The 17,066-nt window shown below is 46.6% G+C and overlaps 1 protein-coding gene across 1 annotated transcript; it reads left to right on the top strand.

Moving 5' to 3' along the window:
- Positions 1 to 273: 273 nt before the first annotated feature.
- On the top strand, positions 274 to 9,714 carry LOC119923183 (vomeronasal type-1 receptor 42-like). Its single transcript, XM_038742691.1, has 2 exons — positions 274 to 459; positions 8,875 to 9,714. Exons 1-2 carry the CDS (start codon positions 274 to 276, stop codon positions 9,712 to 9,714), a joined length of 1,026 nt encoding a protein of 341 aa, XP_038598619.1.
- The last annotated feature ends 7,352 nt before the right edge of the window (positions 9,715 to 17,066 follow it).

Below are 17,066 nucleotides of genomic sequence, written 5' to 3'. Positions count from 1 at the left end.
AGCCTCTTTTCCTGGGGCCACAGTCTGCTCGTAGACTTTGATGTGCTGGTGAATATGACAGGCCCCTGGAATGGCAGCGTTCAACTCATACTGGATCTCAAATATGGCTCGAAAGTCAGTGACAGTGCCAATATCACCCTGCTCATTGCGGTTGTGTGTTCCTTCCGTGATCTGTTCTTCGTGGGGCTTGTGGCCGCGGCCTGTGGCTACATGGTGTTTGTCCTGCACAGGCACCACTGACACCTCCACATGCCCGGACGGTCCCCCGGGTTGATGCCCGAGCTCAGGGCGCCCAGGAAGGTCGTGGCCCTGGCGACATTCTATGTCCTCCTCCGCAGACGGCAGACCATCATGTTCAGTGTTTTCCTAAACATGAAAGAGAAACCCTCCCTCCTGGTGAACAGACACATGGTTCTAGGGTTCATGTTCTCCACTATTAGTCCTCTCCTGATGATTCACGTGACAGGAGAATCAGGACATTCTGGAAAAGAGAATCTCCTGATGCCAACGTTAGCTGTTCATAGCTTCCAGGGAAGTCACCAGGGCCCTGTCTCCATTCCCACTGAAATCAGATGATCAGACGCTCCTTACGTGGGTAACCCATAATGCCTAATGGTCTAGCAAAAATAGCCCGAGCCTGGGAATCAGAGAACCTGGCTTCTAATCCTGGCTCTGCCACTTGTCTGCTGTGTGACATTGGGCTGGTCACTTCACTTCTCTGTACCTCAGTACCTCATCTGTAAAATGGAGATTAAGAATGCAAATCCCATGTGGGTCAGGGATTATGTCCAATTTGTATCTTGTATCTGCCCCAGCAATTAATGCCTGGACACATTGTAAGCACTTAATAATAAAAAATAACCATGATGGTATCTGTTAAGCTCTTACTATGTGTCAAGCACTGTTCTAAGTGCTGTGGCAGATACAAGATAATCAGGTTGGATACAGTCCCTGCCACACATGGGGCTCACAGTCTTAATCCCCATTTTACAGTTGAGATAACTGAGGCACAGAGAAGTTAACCGATTTGCCCAAGGTCACACAGCATACAAGTGGCAGCTGGAATTAGAATCCATATCCTTCTGACTCCCAGGCCCATGCTTGATCCATTAGGCTACACTGTTTCTAACAATATCATTATCACACATCACAATATCACTATATCACTATCACTAAGAGATCTCCTAATCTGGCCTTTTCAACCTCGATAATAATAATAATAATTATGGTATTTGTTAAGAATTTACTATGTGCCGGACACTGTACCAAGCACTGGGATGGATACAAGCAAATTAGATTGGACAAAGTCCCTGTCCCACATGGGACTCACAGTCTCGATCCCCATTTTACAGATGAGGTAACTGAGGCTCAGAGAGGTTAATAATGATAATAATAATGACAATAATAATTATGGTTATTTGTTAAGCGCTTACTATGTGCCAAGCACTGTTCTAAGAGCTGGGGTAGTTACAAGGTAATCGGGTTGTCCCACGTGGGGCTCGCAGGCTTAATTCCCATTTTACAGAGAAGGTAACTGAGACCCAGAGAAGTTAGTGGCTTGCCCAATGTCACACAGCAGACAAGTGGAGGAGCTGGGATTAGAACTCACTGACCCAAGGACAATTCAACACTCTTCTGGGTATCACTGGATTATATTATTAGTGCTGTGGATTACTTCACCGACCTTACCACCCTTCAGTCCACCCCTTCCTATCAGGCAACTGAGGCACAGACAAGTGAAATGATTTACTCCAGGTAACACAGCAGGCAAATGGAGGAGCCAGGATTAGAACACAGTTTAACAATAATAATAATAATAATAATAATGATGGTATTTATTAACCACTAACTATGTCCAGGCACTGTACTAAGAGCCAGTGTAGATGCAAGCAAGAGTCTCTGTCCCATGTGGGGCTCACAGTCTCAATCTCCATTTTACAGATGAGGTAGCTGAGGCACAAAGAAATGACGTGACTTGCTAAAGGTTGCAAAGCAGACAAGTGGCTGAGCCTGGATTTGAACCCATGATGTTCTTTGACTCCCGGTTCCATGCTCTTTCCACATTGCTTTTTAACCTAATCAGTCTTATTTATTGAATGCTCACTATGCACAGAGCACTGTACTAAAGGCCTGGGAGCATACAATATAACAACATAATCAAGTTGGTGCACATGTTCCCTGCCCTCCATGAGTTTACAGTCTATAGGGTGTGACAGACATTGAAATCAGAAGCAGTTGAATTGAATTGAATTGAGAAGCAGCATGATTCTGTGGAAAGAGCATGGGCTTGGGAGTCAGAGGTCATGAGTTCTAGTCCCAGCTCCATCACTTGTCAGCTGTGTGATTTTAGGCAATTTACTTAACTTCTCTGTGCCTCAGTTACTTCAACTGTAAAATGGGGATTAAGACTGTGAGCCCCACGTGGGACAACCTGATTGCCTTGTATCTCCCCAGCGCTGAGAACAGTGCTTGGCACATAGTAAGCACTAAACAAATACCATCATTTATTATTATTATTATTATTATTATTATTATTATTAAATAAAAATTAGGTGGAAAGGTCTTTACTCCTCATTTTACAGAGGAACAATCTGATGCACAGGGAAGTTAAATTACATGCCCAAGATCGCAGCAGACAGTATTGAAGCTAGTACAAAAACTCTAGTCTTTCAGGGATATCTTTGCTGTCCGCATTAGCCATCTCTTTTAAGAGATCCTACTGGATCCACCCACCCCATACAACGCTGATTCTTTGGTCAGAAATTTCCCCCAGAGGTGGCCCAGTGCCAGCAGGCTGAGCTGGAGCTTGCATTGGCCTAGTGTATACAGCCCGGCCCTGGATACAGTAGGACTTAGGTTCTAATCCCAGCTCCACCACTTGTCTGCTGCATGACATTGGGCAAGTCACTTCACTTCTCTGTGATGCAATTACTCCATCTGCAAAACTGGGATTAAGAATGTGACCCACATTGTGGGACAGGGACTGTGTCCACCCCAATTTGCTTGTTTCTTCCCCTGTGCTTAGTTCGGCATCTGGCACAGAATAAGCACTTAACAAATGCCACAATTATTATTATTATTATTAGTTCAGCGTCTCCCAGTTCTCACGGGCATGTTCTTTCCCCCGACCCACAGCAGCGTGGCCCGGTGGATAGAGCATGGTTTTGGAAGTCAGAAGGACCTGGCTTCTAATTCCAGCTGCACCACTTTTCTTCTGAATGAGCTTGGGCAACTCACTTCATTTCTGTGGGCCTCAGTTCCCTCATCTGTAAATGGAGATTAAGACTGTGTGCCCCATATGGGACAGGGACTGTGTTCAACCTGATTAACTTATATCTACCCCAGCACTAAGAACAGTGCCGGGCACATAGTAAGCCCTTAGCAAATACCATAAACAACACAAGCAACATCCAAGGCAGGGCTTAACTGAAAGCGAACTGACATTCTGGTGACTGTTCCATTTCCCAGCAGAGCCATCGGGACAGGTCTTGGGGGTCCTCCAGAGAAATTCACCTGCAAAGCTCTCTGGTGATTTGCCAGTGATGAGGTCCCAGTCTCATCTCTCAAAGAGCTCCTTCCCCCAGGGAATCCTGGATGCTCCCAATAATGGGAAGTTAGAAGTAGCTCTTGATCCTTTTGCCGTTGGTGAGCTAAGGTGAGTGGGGACCAAGAGGTCTGGAAATCCTCTTCCTCCTCACTAAGGGTTTCCAGGCTCGAAAGAAGCTAGAGATGTGAACCAACATGAACACTGAAGCCAAGGCCTGACGCTGTGAGTCCGAATGGGAGATACAGGAGGAAAGAAGACCAGAGAAGGAGTTTCATAGGAGGACTGCAACTGGGGAAGATGAAAATAGGAATCTCTCCCATTTTCTTGCAGAAGACAAGGCAAATAAATCCATACTCCCCGTCTTCATCCTCCTCATTAATAGTTACGATTTTTATTGAATGCCTCCTATGTATCAAACACTGTCCTAAGCCCTGTAGTATATGCACGATAATCAGGTTGGACAGTCCCTGTCCCACATGGGACTCACAGTGTAAGTCCAAAGGGGAACAGGTATTGAATATCCATTTTCCAGATGAGGTAATCAAGGCAGAGAGTAGTTAAGTAAATTGCTCAAGATTACACAGTAGACAAGTGGCAGCATTGGGATTGGAGCCCAGGTCCTCTGACTCTCAGGCTTTTACTCTTTCCACTAGGCCTTGCTGCATTCCAGTAGTTATCTTCTTCATCTTCTTTTTCCTCTTTTTTCATTTTTTAATGATATTTGTTATGCACCTATTATGTGTCAAGCACTTTTCTAAGTGGCTGGGGTAGATTCAAGGTAATCAAGTCAGACACAGTCCCTTTACCACATTTGCCTCACAATCGAAGTACTCCATCCCCATTTTACAGTTGAAGAAACTGAGGAAAAGATAAATTTTAGTGACTTACCCGAGGTCACACAGCAATCAAGTGGCAGAGGTATGTTCAGAAATGTGCCTCCTAAAGGCTTTGAATATGAGACAGAGTAATTGCCTGTCGGATATGAAGAGAGAGGGATTTCTAGGTCAGAGGCAGGACATGGGCAAGGGGTCAGCAGTGAGGTAGATAAGATCGAGACATAATGAGTTGACACTAGAGGGGCAAAGTGTGTGTGCTGGGTTGTAGAATGAGAGTAGCGAGGAGAGGTAGAGGGGTCAAGGTGATTGAGTGCATTAAAACTGATGGCGTGATGTTTCTTTTTGATGCAGATAAGATCCAGGTGGACCAATGAGAGAGGGAGAAATATTGAACACTGAAATGTACATTCCAATGAATGGTGAAGGGAAACCTGACTCAACTCTCCTTTAGACTGTAAGATCATTGTTTGTTAGGGGACATGTCTACCAACTCAGTTGTATTATACTCTCCATGTGCTTAGTACAGTGCTCTGCAGACAGTAAACACTCAATAAATGCAATTGATTGATTCATTGATTGATCAAATAATAATAATAATAATAATAATGGCATTTGTTAAGCGCTTACTATGTGCAAAGCACTGTTCTAAGCGCTGGGGGGATACAATGTGATCAAGTTGTCCCATGTAGGGCTCACAGTCTTAATCCCCATTTTCACAGATGAGGGAACTGAGGCTCAGAGAAGTGAAGTGACTTGCCCAAGGTCACACAACAGATTTGTGGTGGAGCCGGGATTCGAACCCACGACCTCTGACTCCAAAGCCCGTGCTCTTTCCACTGAGCCACACTGCTTCTGTAATGATCAAATGGACTGAGGATGTATTCTAACCTCCGGGGTAAAGTTTCACTTGTGGTGTAAAGTTTCTGATCAAAGTACCCTCTGGGGCCTTGTGGGCAGGAAACCTGTCTATCAACTTTGTTTTTTTTTCTTTAATGGTATTTCCTAAGTGCTTACTATGTGCCAGGCACTTCACTAAGCACTGGGGTAGATACAAGTTAATCAGGTTGGACACAGTCCCTGTTCCAACTCGGGGTTCAGTCTTAAACACCATTAATCCCCAAGGTCACACAATAGACAAATGGTAGAGCCAGGACTAAAACCCAGGTCCTTCTGATTCCCGGCCCCATGCTCTATCCACTAGGCAACGCTGCCTTGCAACTTAATCAAACAATCATAGTTATTGAGCACTTACTGTGTGCAGAGCTTCTCTGCTATATTGTACTCTCCCAAGAGCTAAGTGCAGAGTTCTCTATAAAGTAAGTACTCAATAAATACCATTGATTGCTTCCACGAGGTTCGACTGTAATCTTAATTAGGAGTGAGTTATTGTGAGCAGAGAAGAACACAACTTTTGTCAAAGCAACTACCAGTCAGATCATGGCACCTTGGCACCAAGGAAGAAGTGTGACCTAGGTGAAAATAAAACACAGTCCTGGGAGTCAGAGGTCCTGAATTTTAATCCCAGCTCCACCACCTGCCCGCTGGGTGACTATAGCGAGTCACTTCGCTTTTCTGTGCTTCACCTGCCTCTTAAAAATAATTTGGGCAGCTGAGGGAAGTATGGATTGGAGTGTGGAGAAATAGGAGATAGGGAGGTCAGCAAGGAAGCTGATACAGTTGCAATGGAGAGGAATGGGCAGATTTTAGACTGTGAGCCCACTGTTGGGTAGGGACTGTCTCTATGTGATGCCAATTTGTACTTCCCAAGCGCTTAGTACAGTGCTCTGCACATAGTAAGCGCTCAATAAATACGATTGATTGATTGATTGATTTTAGCAAAGTTGTTAAGTGACAACAGCATTTGGTGACACTGAATGTGAGTGTTTAATGAGACAGATGAGTCAAGGGGAATACAAAGGTGTTGGGCTTGGAGTACTGGGAGAATAGTAGTGCTGCGTACAGCAATGGGAAAGATAGGAGAAAACAGGGTTTGGATGGGAAAATGGAGAGTTCTGTATTGGATGTGTTAAATTGGAGGCATCAGTGGGACATCTAAGTAGAGATTTCCTGAAGATAGGAGAAAATACAACACCGCATAGGAGAAGAGAGGCCAATGCTGATGATGTAGATTTGGAATCATCAGCATAGAGATGGTAGTTGAAGCCATGGTAGTCAATGAGCACTCCAAGGGATAGGTGTAGATAAAGGATAGAGGCTAAATAAGTATGTTTGAAAGCAGTGAGGAAGGAACCATTGGAAAGTGAATTGTAACGGATCAAGGTGAGGAAGAGAAGAAAGGAGAGGGCAAGTGATTTTATAAGGTTCGAAAGGATGGAGTTGGAGGTGCAGTTGGAGAGGGTGGATTTTGAGAGGGGTCAGGAAATCTCTCTGAAATACTGCTGGGAATGATGGGAGAGGCAATGTTTCCTTCAACATCCTTCATCCTTCATCGTCTGTCATTGCCCCTTCCCTCCTCCCCTCGTAAACTTCCATCTTCAACCGCTCACTCTCCACTGGTTCCTTCCCCTCTCTGCCTTCAAACATGCCCACGTCTCCCCCATCCTAAAAAATCCTTCTTTTGACCCCACCTCCCCTTCTAGTTATCACCCTATCATCCTACCATTCCTTTCCAAACTCCTAGAACGAGTCATCAACACCCGCTTCTTCGAATTCCTCAACGCCAGCTCTCTCCTCGACCCCCTCCAATCTGGCTTCCGTTCCCTACACTCCACCGAAACTGCCCTCTCAAAGGTCACCAATGACCTCCTTCTTGCTGACTCCAACGGCTCCTACTCTATCCTCATCCTTCTTGACGTCTCAGCTCCCGTCGACACTGTGGACCACCCCCTTCTCCTCAATACGCTATCCAACCTTGACTTCACAGACTCCGTCCTCTCCTGGTTCTCCTCTTATCTCTCCGGCCATTCATTCTCAGTCTTCTTTGCGGGCTCCTCCTCCTCCTCCCGTCCCTTTCCTGTAGAGGTCCCTCAACGGTCAGTTCTTGTTCCCCCTCTGTTCTCTATCTAAACTCAATCCCTTGGTGAACTCATTCGCTCCCACTGCATCAACTATCATCTCTACGCTGATGGCACCCAAATCTACATCTCGGCCACTGCCCTCTCTCTCTCTCTCTCTTCAGTTTCGGGTCTCCTCCTGCCTTCAGGATATTTCCATCTGGATGTCTGCCCGCCATCTAAAACTCAATATGTCCAAGACTGAACTCCTTATCTTCCCTCCCAAACTCTGCCCTCTCCCTGACTTTCCCGTTACTTTAGACGGCACTACCATCCTTCCGGTCTCACAAGCCCGGAACCCTGCTGTCATCCTCGACTCTGCTCTCTCGTTCACCCCTCACATCCAATTCATAACCAGAACCTGCCAGTCTCACCTCCGCAACATCGCCAAGATCCGCCCTTTCCTCTCATCCAAACCGCTACCTTGCTGGTTCAATCTCTCATCCTATCCCGACTGGATTACTTCATCAGTCTCCTCTCTGATCTTCCATCCTCCTGTCTCTCCCCACTTCAGTCCACACTTCACGTTGCTGCCCGGTTCATCTTTGTGCAGAAACTCTCTGGACATGTTACTCCCCTCTTCAAAAATCTATCTCCAGTGGCTGCCTGTCAAACTACGCATCAAGCAGAAACTCCTCACTCTCGGGTTAAAGGCTCTCCATCAACTCGCCCCCTCCTGCCTCACCTCCATTCTCTCCTTCTACAGCCCAGCCCGCACCCTCCGCTCCTCTACCGCTAACCACCTCACTGTACCTCGTTCTCACCTGTCCTGCCGTCGACCCCCGGCCCATGTCCTTCCCCTGGCCTGTAATGCCCTCCGTCCACGCATCCGCCAAGCTAGCTCTCTTCCTCTCTTCAAAGCCCTACTGAGAGCTCACCTCCTCCAGGAGGCCTTCCCAGACTGAGCCCCCTTTTTCCTCTCCTCCTCCCCATCCCGCCCGCCCTACCTCCTTCCCCTCCCCGCAGCATCTGTATATGTGTTTGTACAGATTTATTACTCTATTTATTTTAACTGTACATATTTACTATTCTATTTTTTTTGTTAATGATGTGCATCTAGCTTAACTTCTATTTATGCTGATGACTTGATACCTCTCCACATGTTTTGTTGTCTGTCTCCCCCTTCTAGATTTTTAATCCGTTGTTGGGTAGGGACCGTCTCTATATGTTGCCAACTTGAACTTCCCAAGCGCTTAGTACAGTGCCCTGCACACAGTAAGCGCTCAATAAATACAATTGAATGAATGATTGAATGAATGAATGAATGAATATTCCCTGCCAACAATGAGCTGAAAATCCAGAGGAACCAGTGTCCAGTTTCTCTTTCAACTTCTGTTTCCTCTCTGACCCTACTGTAATCTTCCCGCCACTCTTTTCCCCGTCTTTTCTGAGATGGTCACTAGCACTTTCATCCGGGGCATCTGCTTCCTCTCCCATACTTCAATGGGACTGGTCAGGAATTCCCTCCTACTCACAGTCCACGTCTTTCTGCCCCCCGATCCATGAACCTAAGCCCACAGACTTGATTATCACCCACCTGGCCCTGGTCCACGCCATGATGCTCCTCACCAGGGTGGTCAAAGAGGCAGCGTCAGCCCACGGTCTGCATCTGCTACAGGCTGACATCAGGTGTAAGGTGTTAGCATTTGTCTACTGCGCTACACGTGGCACATCTATGGGCACCACCATTCTCCTGAGCGTGATCCAGGCTATGACTATTAGCCCCAGCCACCCCTCTTGGGCCCAGCTCAATGCCCAGTTGGTCAAGCATGTCTTTCCGGCCTGTGTCATCATCAGGCTCATCAACCTGCTCGTGGAAGCCAACCTCCTCATAAAGCTGGTTTCATCCCCCAACGTGACCATTAGAGAGAACAGGTTCCATGGAAATTACTGCATGGTGTCCCAGAAGAGCACGTCCATTAGCGCTCTGCTCCAGGGGCTGTTTCTGACCCTCATGACAGTCAGTGATTTCCTCTCCTTAGGGCTCACGGGAAGCTCCAGCGACTACATAGTCCACCTACTGCTCTGCCACAGCTGGCGGGTCCGCCATCTCCATGGCCGCTGCCTGACTCCCAGGACCTCGCCAGTGACCCAGACCACCCAAACCATCCTGCTCCTAGTGAGCTGCTTTGTGGCCTTTTACTCTGGAGACCTTGTCCTCTCTCTCTTCCTCGGGACAACCCGGAGAAACGATCCCTTCCCCTTGGTGATTTCACACTTTATGTTCAGTGGTTACCCGACCGTCAGCCCCTTTGTGCTGCTCAACCATCACAACCAGATCACCAAATTCCTGGGTTCTTTTTTAGGGAAAAAATGACCCCATCCCTCAGAGGGCTCCGTTACCTGAATGACAATTATTCCCCTCCCCACCATGGAAGAGGCTTAAACTTTCTGTGCCTCAGTTTCGTCATCTGTAAAATGGGAGTGCAATCCCTACACTCCCTCCTACTTAGACTGTGAGCCCCAGGTGGGAGAGGGAACTTGTCTGATCTGATTACCCCAGCACATAGAACAGTGCTTGACAAAGTGCTAGATCAATCAATAGTATTTATTGAGTCCTTACAGTGTGCAGAGCAGTATACTAAACGCTTGAGAGAGTATAGTACAAGAAAATTCACAGACATGTTCCCTGTCAATAACAAGCTTACAGTGTAGAGGGAAAATTAACAAATACCTCAATCATTACCATTATCATTTCAGTCAATCAGTGGGATTTGTGGAGTACGTACTATGGGCAGAGCAGTGTACTAAGCACATGGTAGAGTCCAATACAGCAGAGTTGGTAGACACATTCTCTATCTGCAAGGAAGACTGACAGATTGATTGAGTTAACGCTTTCACTTTTTCATACTAATCGATCAATTGTATTTACTGAACAGTTACCGTGTGCGGAGCACTGCACTAAGTGTATGGGAGAGGACAGCACAACAATATCACAGACTCATTCGCTTTCATTCGTTCATTCATTCAATCATATTTATTAAGCACTTTCTGTGTGCAGAATACTATACTAAGCGCTTGGGAAAGTACAATACAAATATAAACAGTGACATTCCCGGCGCACAATAAGCTCACAGACAGACATCAATACAAATGAATAAAAATACTCTATTACTCTACTCTATCCTCATCCTCCTTGACGTCTCAGCTGCCGTCGACACTGTGGACCACCCCCTTCTCCTCAATACGCTATCCAACCTTGGCTTCACAGACTCCGTCCTCTCCTGGTTCTCCTCTTATCTCTCCGGCCGTTCATTCTCAGTCTCCTTTGCGGGCTCCTCCTCCTCCTCCCGTCCCTTTCCTGTAGACGGGAAATGCTATGCTATGGGGCTGAGATGGAGGGAAGGGCAAAAGGAGCAAGTCAGGGTGATGCAGAAGGGCTTTGGAGATGAGGAAGAGTGAGGCTTAGACTGGGAAGGCCTCTTGGAAGAGATGTGATTTTAATAAGACTTTGAAGTCTGGGAGATAAATTGTCAGTCGGATTTGAAGAGAGAGGACATTCCAGGCCAGAGGTAGGAAGTTGGCCAGGGGTGACCGGCGAGACAGGCGAGATTGAGGCTAGTTCAGTGCTCTACACACAGTAAGCACTCAATAAATACGATTGAATGAATGAATGAGAGAAGCGAGGTGAGGTGAGAGGTGAGGTGAGGTGAGAGGTGAGAGGGGGCAAGATGATGGAAAGCTTTAAAGGCAATGGTTAAGAGTCTTTGTTTGATACGGAGGTGGATAGGCAACCACTGGAGATTTTTGAGGAAAGGGGTGATGTCCTGAACGCTTTAGTAGAAAGATGATCTGGGCCGTGGAGTGAAGTATGGACTGGAGTGGGGAGAAACAAAAGGTTGGGAGGTCAGCCAGAAGGCTGATGCAGTAATCTAGGCAGGATTAGATCAGTGACTGTATTAACATGGTAGTAGATTGGAAAGGAGAGACTTTAGCAACGTTGTGAAGGTGGGAGCGACAGGATTTAGTGACGGATTGAAAATATGGGTTGAATGAGAGTGGAGTCAAGGATAACGCCAAGGTTATGGGCTTCTGAGATGGGACGGATGGTGGTGCCATCTACAGTGATGGAAAAGTCAGTACAACAGACTCACAGTTTGGAGGAGAATACACAGAACTCAGTGACAGATGGCTCTCCTTCCTGAAACCCCCAGCACGGGAGTGGGGTGGTCTCCCTCGCCCTCTCACTCCCTCTCCTAACCAGTAAATCATATTTATTGAATGTTTACTGGTTGTGTAGCCCTGTACTAAGCACTGGGAAGAGTGCTCCCCCCACCCCACCCCACCGTCCACTCTCCTCACTGTGGGCAGGGAATGTGTCTGTTCATTGTTGTATTGTACTCTCCCAAGGACTTAGTACAGTGTTCTGCAAACAGTACGCACTCAATGAATACAAGTGAATGAATACGATTGAATGAATGAATGACGAATACAGCACAACAGGTGGTAGACATGTTCTGTTTCCTCAGGGAGCTTACAGGCTAGAGGGGGAGACAGAAATTAATAGACATAAATCAATTCCAGATGCATACATAAGTGCCGCGGGGTCAGGGAGGGTGTGAATAAAGGGAGTAAATCCAGATGCAAGGATGATACAAAAGGGAAAGGGAAAAGAAGAATTGAAGGCTGAGACTGGGAAGGCCTCTTGAAGGATTTGTATCTTCAATGAGCCCTTAAAAAGGCGGGGTTGGGGGGAGGACAGAATGATTGTTGGATGTGAGGAGTGAGGGAGTTCCAGGTCAAAGGCAGGATGTGGGCAAAACGTTGGCGATGAGATAGATGAGATCGAGGTACAGTGAGGACGTTGGTATTAGAGGAGCGAAGTGTGCAGGCTGGTTGTAGAAAGGAAGCAGCAAGGTGATGTAGGAGGGGGCAAGGTGATTGATTGCTTTAAAACCGACAGTGAGGTGTTTCTGTTTGATGCACAGGTGGATGGGCGACGATCGAAGGTTCCTGAGGAGTGGGGAAACGTCGACAGAACGGTTTTATAGAAAAATGATCCGGGCAGCAGGAAGAAATCTGGACTGAAGTGGGTAGTGACAGGAGGCAGGGAGGTCAAAGTGAAAAGACTCAGTGCTCCTCTTTACCACTATCCACTTCTCCCCCTCCCTCACTCAACGTCCTCCACTCTCCCTCTCCTCCTCCACCGTGTCTTGCCACCACACCCTTCGTTTACCTTAGCTAGGAAATAGTAACCAAAGCCCAGATGAGCGATCTTAGGCTACCTCTCTCAAGACAGCAGTCAGAACTCTTCGAGGCAGAGTAACCAGGGAAATCTGAATAGCCTGCTTCCTGAAGGAGGTGTACGTGGAGAGAGCAGGGATTGGATGAATCTGCCTCCCAAGGAAATTGGTCACAGGTGGTGAAAGGTCATGCGACTTCCCATACTTCATTTCATACCTGTACTTCATTTCATAATTTATTTCCCACTAGGTTGTAAACCCCTTGAGGACAGGTATCATGTCTACCTAGTCTGTTGTATTCTCCCAAGTGCTTACCACAGTGCTCCATATACAGTAAGCTCTCAGAAAATACCATCGGTGTCCTGATTAATGTGCTTTTGGAAGAAAATAATAATCGTTGTATTTGTTATGGGCTTATTCTGTGCCAAGCTCTGTACTAAGTGCTGGGGAAGATACAAGAGAAACAGGTCCTACTTGAAGCTCACAGTCTAACGGTGAGGGAGTACAGGTATTAAATCCCCACTGCAGACAAGGGAACAGAAGCACAGAGGAGTTAAGTCCAATGTCACACTCCCGAAAAGCGGCAGAGCTTGTTTTAGAACCCAGATCCTTCTGACTCCCAGCCCCGTGTTCCATCCACTAGCCCACACTGCTTACACTCTCCCTCTTGCCTGGAACTCCTTCCCTTTTCATCATTCAATCAATCATAGGTATTTACTGAGTGCTTACTGGACCAAATGACTTACTTATATGACTTACTGCATTATATAATTCACTTGGGAAAGTAAGTTATAACAGAGTTGGTAAACATATTTCCTGCCCACAACGAACTTCCAGTCTACAAGTATCGACGGTCATGTAATGTACTAAGCACTTGGGAGAGGGTACTATAAAAACGTTAGTAGACATGTCTCCTGCGTACAACGAGATGGCAGTTTAGAGGGGAGACAGCACCACCCTCCTTTCTAGCTCACCAACCCGGAACCTTGGCATTATCCTTGACTCCTCCTAATCAATCAAACAATCAATTGTGCGCACTGAGCACTTACTGTGTGCAGAGCTCTGTACTAAGTGCCTGGGGGAGCACACTATAACAATGTGATAGAAGCATTCCCTGCCCGCAAAGAGCTTACAGTCTAGAGGGCACTTACAGCCTCTCTCTCATTCGACCCACACATTCAATCTATGAATCCTGTCGGTTCATTCTTGATAACAGCTAAAATGATCCCTTTCGTTGCCATTCAAACTACTACCATGTTCATCCAAGCACTTATCCTAACCTTTCTTGATTACTGTATCAGCCTTCTCGCTGACCTCCCAGCCTCCTGTCTATTCACTCCATTCCATAGTTCACTCGGCTGCCTGGATCATTTTCCTACAAAAACGTTCAAGCCATCTTTCCCCATTCCTCAAGAACCTCCAGTGCAGGATCCACTTCTGCATTCAAAAGCAATTCGTTATCATCAGGTTTAAAGCACCTTTCACCCTCCTACCTCACCTCACTGATCTCTTACTCCCCTAAGACTGTGAGCCCCACGTGGGACAACCTGATCACCTTGTATACCCCAGTGCCAAGAACAGTGCTTTGCACATAGTAAGCGCTTAACAAATTCCTCTAATGCCAACCTACTCACTGGACCTCGATCTCATTTATCTCATGGCCAATGTCCTGACTCTGTCCTGGAACTCCCTCCCTCCGCATATCCAACAGATGATTACTCTTCTCCACTTCAGAGGCTTATTGAAAAGGTCTTCTCTGATTCAGCCCTCATTTCCTTTCCTCTCACTCCCTTCTTCATCTCACTGATTTGCTCCCTTTGTTAATCATCTCCCTCCAGCCCCATAGCACTCATGTACATACCCATAATTCAATCATTTATGTTCATGTCTGTCTTCTCTAGGCTGTAAGCTTGTTGTGGGTAGGGAATGTGTCCTTTATATTGTTCGAGTTTACTCTTCCCAGTGCTTGGTACAGTGCTCTGAATGCAGTAAGTGCTCAATAAATTCACTGACCAATTGAGACTGATCTAGGGGTGAGGTAATTCGCAAGACACTGGCAAGGATTTGGCAAGACAGAGGTGTCTGGTGACCTTTGAGAGGGTGGTTTCATTGGAGTGGAGGGGACGGAAACCAGATTGGAGAGGGTCCAGGAGAGATTTGGAGGAGAGGAATTCGCGGCAGCGAGTGTAGACGACTCACTCCAGGAGTTTGAAAAGGAAGGGTAGGAGGGAGATGTGGTGATAACCGGAGGAGGCTATAGGGAAAAGGGAGGGTTTTTGTAGGATGGGGGAGATGTGAACATGTTTGAAGGCAGAGGGGAAGAAGCCACTGGAGAGTGAGCAGTTGAAGATGGAGGTTAAAGAGGGGAGGTGGGAAGGGGTGAGATTTTTTACACAGTGGGAGGGAATGGAAACCGAAACACAGGTGGAACGGGTGGAACTTGAGAGGAGGGAGGAGATTTCCTCTGAAGATACTGCTGGGAAGGATGGGAAAGTAGAAGAAGGGATCGAGAGGAGGGGAGATGGAGGAAGCAGAGGGGTGATTTTGGGCAGCTCGGACATGATGGTGTTAATTTTCCTAATTAAATAGGTGGCCAGATGGTTGGGATGAGGAAGGAGGGAGGGGGAGGGACGGGGGCCTGAGGAGGAAGTTAAATGTCCGAAACAGTTGACGAGGGTAATGAGCATGGGTGTCAACAACGGAAGAGAAATAGTTTTGCCGGGCAGAGGGGAGGGCAGAGTAAAGGCCAGAAAGGACAAACTTGAAGTGGATAAGGTTGGCCTGGTGTTTAGATTTCTGCCAGCAGCGTTCAGCGATTGGAGTATAAGAGCAAATGAGGTGGACATTGGCAGTGATCCAGGGCTATGGGTTAGTGGTGAGAAAGTGACAAAGCTTTACACAAAGTAAGCACTTAGCAAATGCCATCATTATTCTAGGGGAGCGAGTGAGTTGAGTTGAGTAGAGAGGGCAGAGTTGAGAGCATCTATTTGGTTATCAAGAGTGGGTAGAGTGGGTAGGGAGGCTTGGTGGGGTGTGATGCACTGAGAGAGGTGGATGGGGTCGAGAGAGCAGAGGTCTCCGTGGGGGAATAGTACAGATTTACGGAGAGGAGGAGTGTGAAAGAGGAGGCAAGTGAGAAGGTTGTGGTCAAAGAGAGGGATTTCAGAGTTGACTCAGACCTATTTTTGTTAAGTGTGTCTGTTTCATCTAATTAATTTCATGCCAGATTTTGTATCCTCTGTTTATTCACTTTACTTTCTGCTTTGTTAGCATCACTAATAATCTTTATTTATCTATCCGTCCATATATATTGTATATTGTATAACTATAATACACATATATAAATATATTACTGTCACATATGTCATATACATCACTATATAAAGGACAATGATATATAATTTTGTGATATATATTTCAATGAATGTATAATGAACTTATGAATGAATTCACGAATACTGAATATATATTTGTAGTGATATATAATATTAGTGATATATAGATACAGATGTCTACATAGCTAACACTTATTTCCACATTCAGATAAGACGCCACTGACAATGGGGTTTTTTACGGTATTTGTTAAGCACTTACTATATGTCAGGCACTGTATTAAATGCTGGGGTAGATACAATCTCATCAGGCTGGGCAAAGTCTATATCCCACATGGGGCTCACAACCTTAATCCACATTTGACTGATGAGGTAACTGAGGCATGGAGAAGTTCCAGCCAATCAAAAATCAATCAATCAATCGTATTTATTGAGCGCTTACTGTGTGCAGAGTACTGTACTAAGCGCTTGGGAAGTACAAGTTGGCAACACATACAGACAGTCCCTACCCAACAGTGGGCACACAGTCTAGAAGGGGGAGACACAGAAGAAAACCAAACATATTAACAAAATAAAATAAATAGAATAGATATATGCAAGTAAACTAAATAAATAAATAGAGTAATAAATATGTACAAACATATATACAGGTACTGTGGGGAAGGGAAGGAGGTAAGACGGGTGGATGGAGAGGGAGAGAAGGGGGAGAGGAAGGAGGGGGCTCAGTCTGGGACGCCCTCCTGGAGGAGGTGAGCTCTCAGTAGGGCCTTGAAGGGAGGAAGAGAGCTAGCTTGGCGGGATGTTGGGAGGGAGGGCATTCCAGGCCAGGGGGATGACGTGGGCCGGGGGTCGACGCGGGACAGGCGAGAACGAGGCACGGTGAAGAGATTAGCGGCAGAGGAGCGGAGGGTGCAGGCTGGGCTGTAGAGGGAGAGACGGGAGGTGAGGTAGGAGGGGGCGAGGTGATGGAGAGCCTTGAAGCCGAGGGTGAGGAGTTTCTGCCTGGTGCGCAGATCGATTGGTAGCCACTGGAGATTTTTGAGGAGGGGAGTAACATGCCCAGAGCGTTTCTGGACAAAGAAAATCCGGGCAGCGGCATGACGTATGGATTGAAGTGGGGAGAGACACGAGGATGGGAGATCAGAGAGGAGGCT

This window comes from Tachyglossus aculeatus, unplaced genomic scaffold, assembly GCF_015852505.1.
Source record: "Tachyglossus aculeatus isolate mTacAcu1 unplaced genomic scaffold, mTacAcu1.pri scaffold_152_arrow_ctg1, whole genome shotgun sequence".
Taxonomy (NCBI): Eukaryota; Metazoa; Chordata; class Mammalia; order Monotremata; family Tachyglossidae; genus Tachyglossus; species Tachyglossus aculeatus.
Note: the sequence above shows the minus strand (reverse complement) of the source record. Positions and strands in the feature narration are given on the sequence as shown.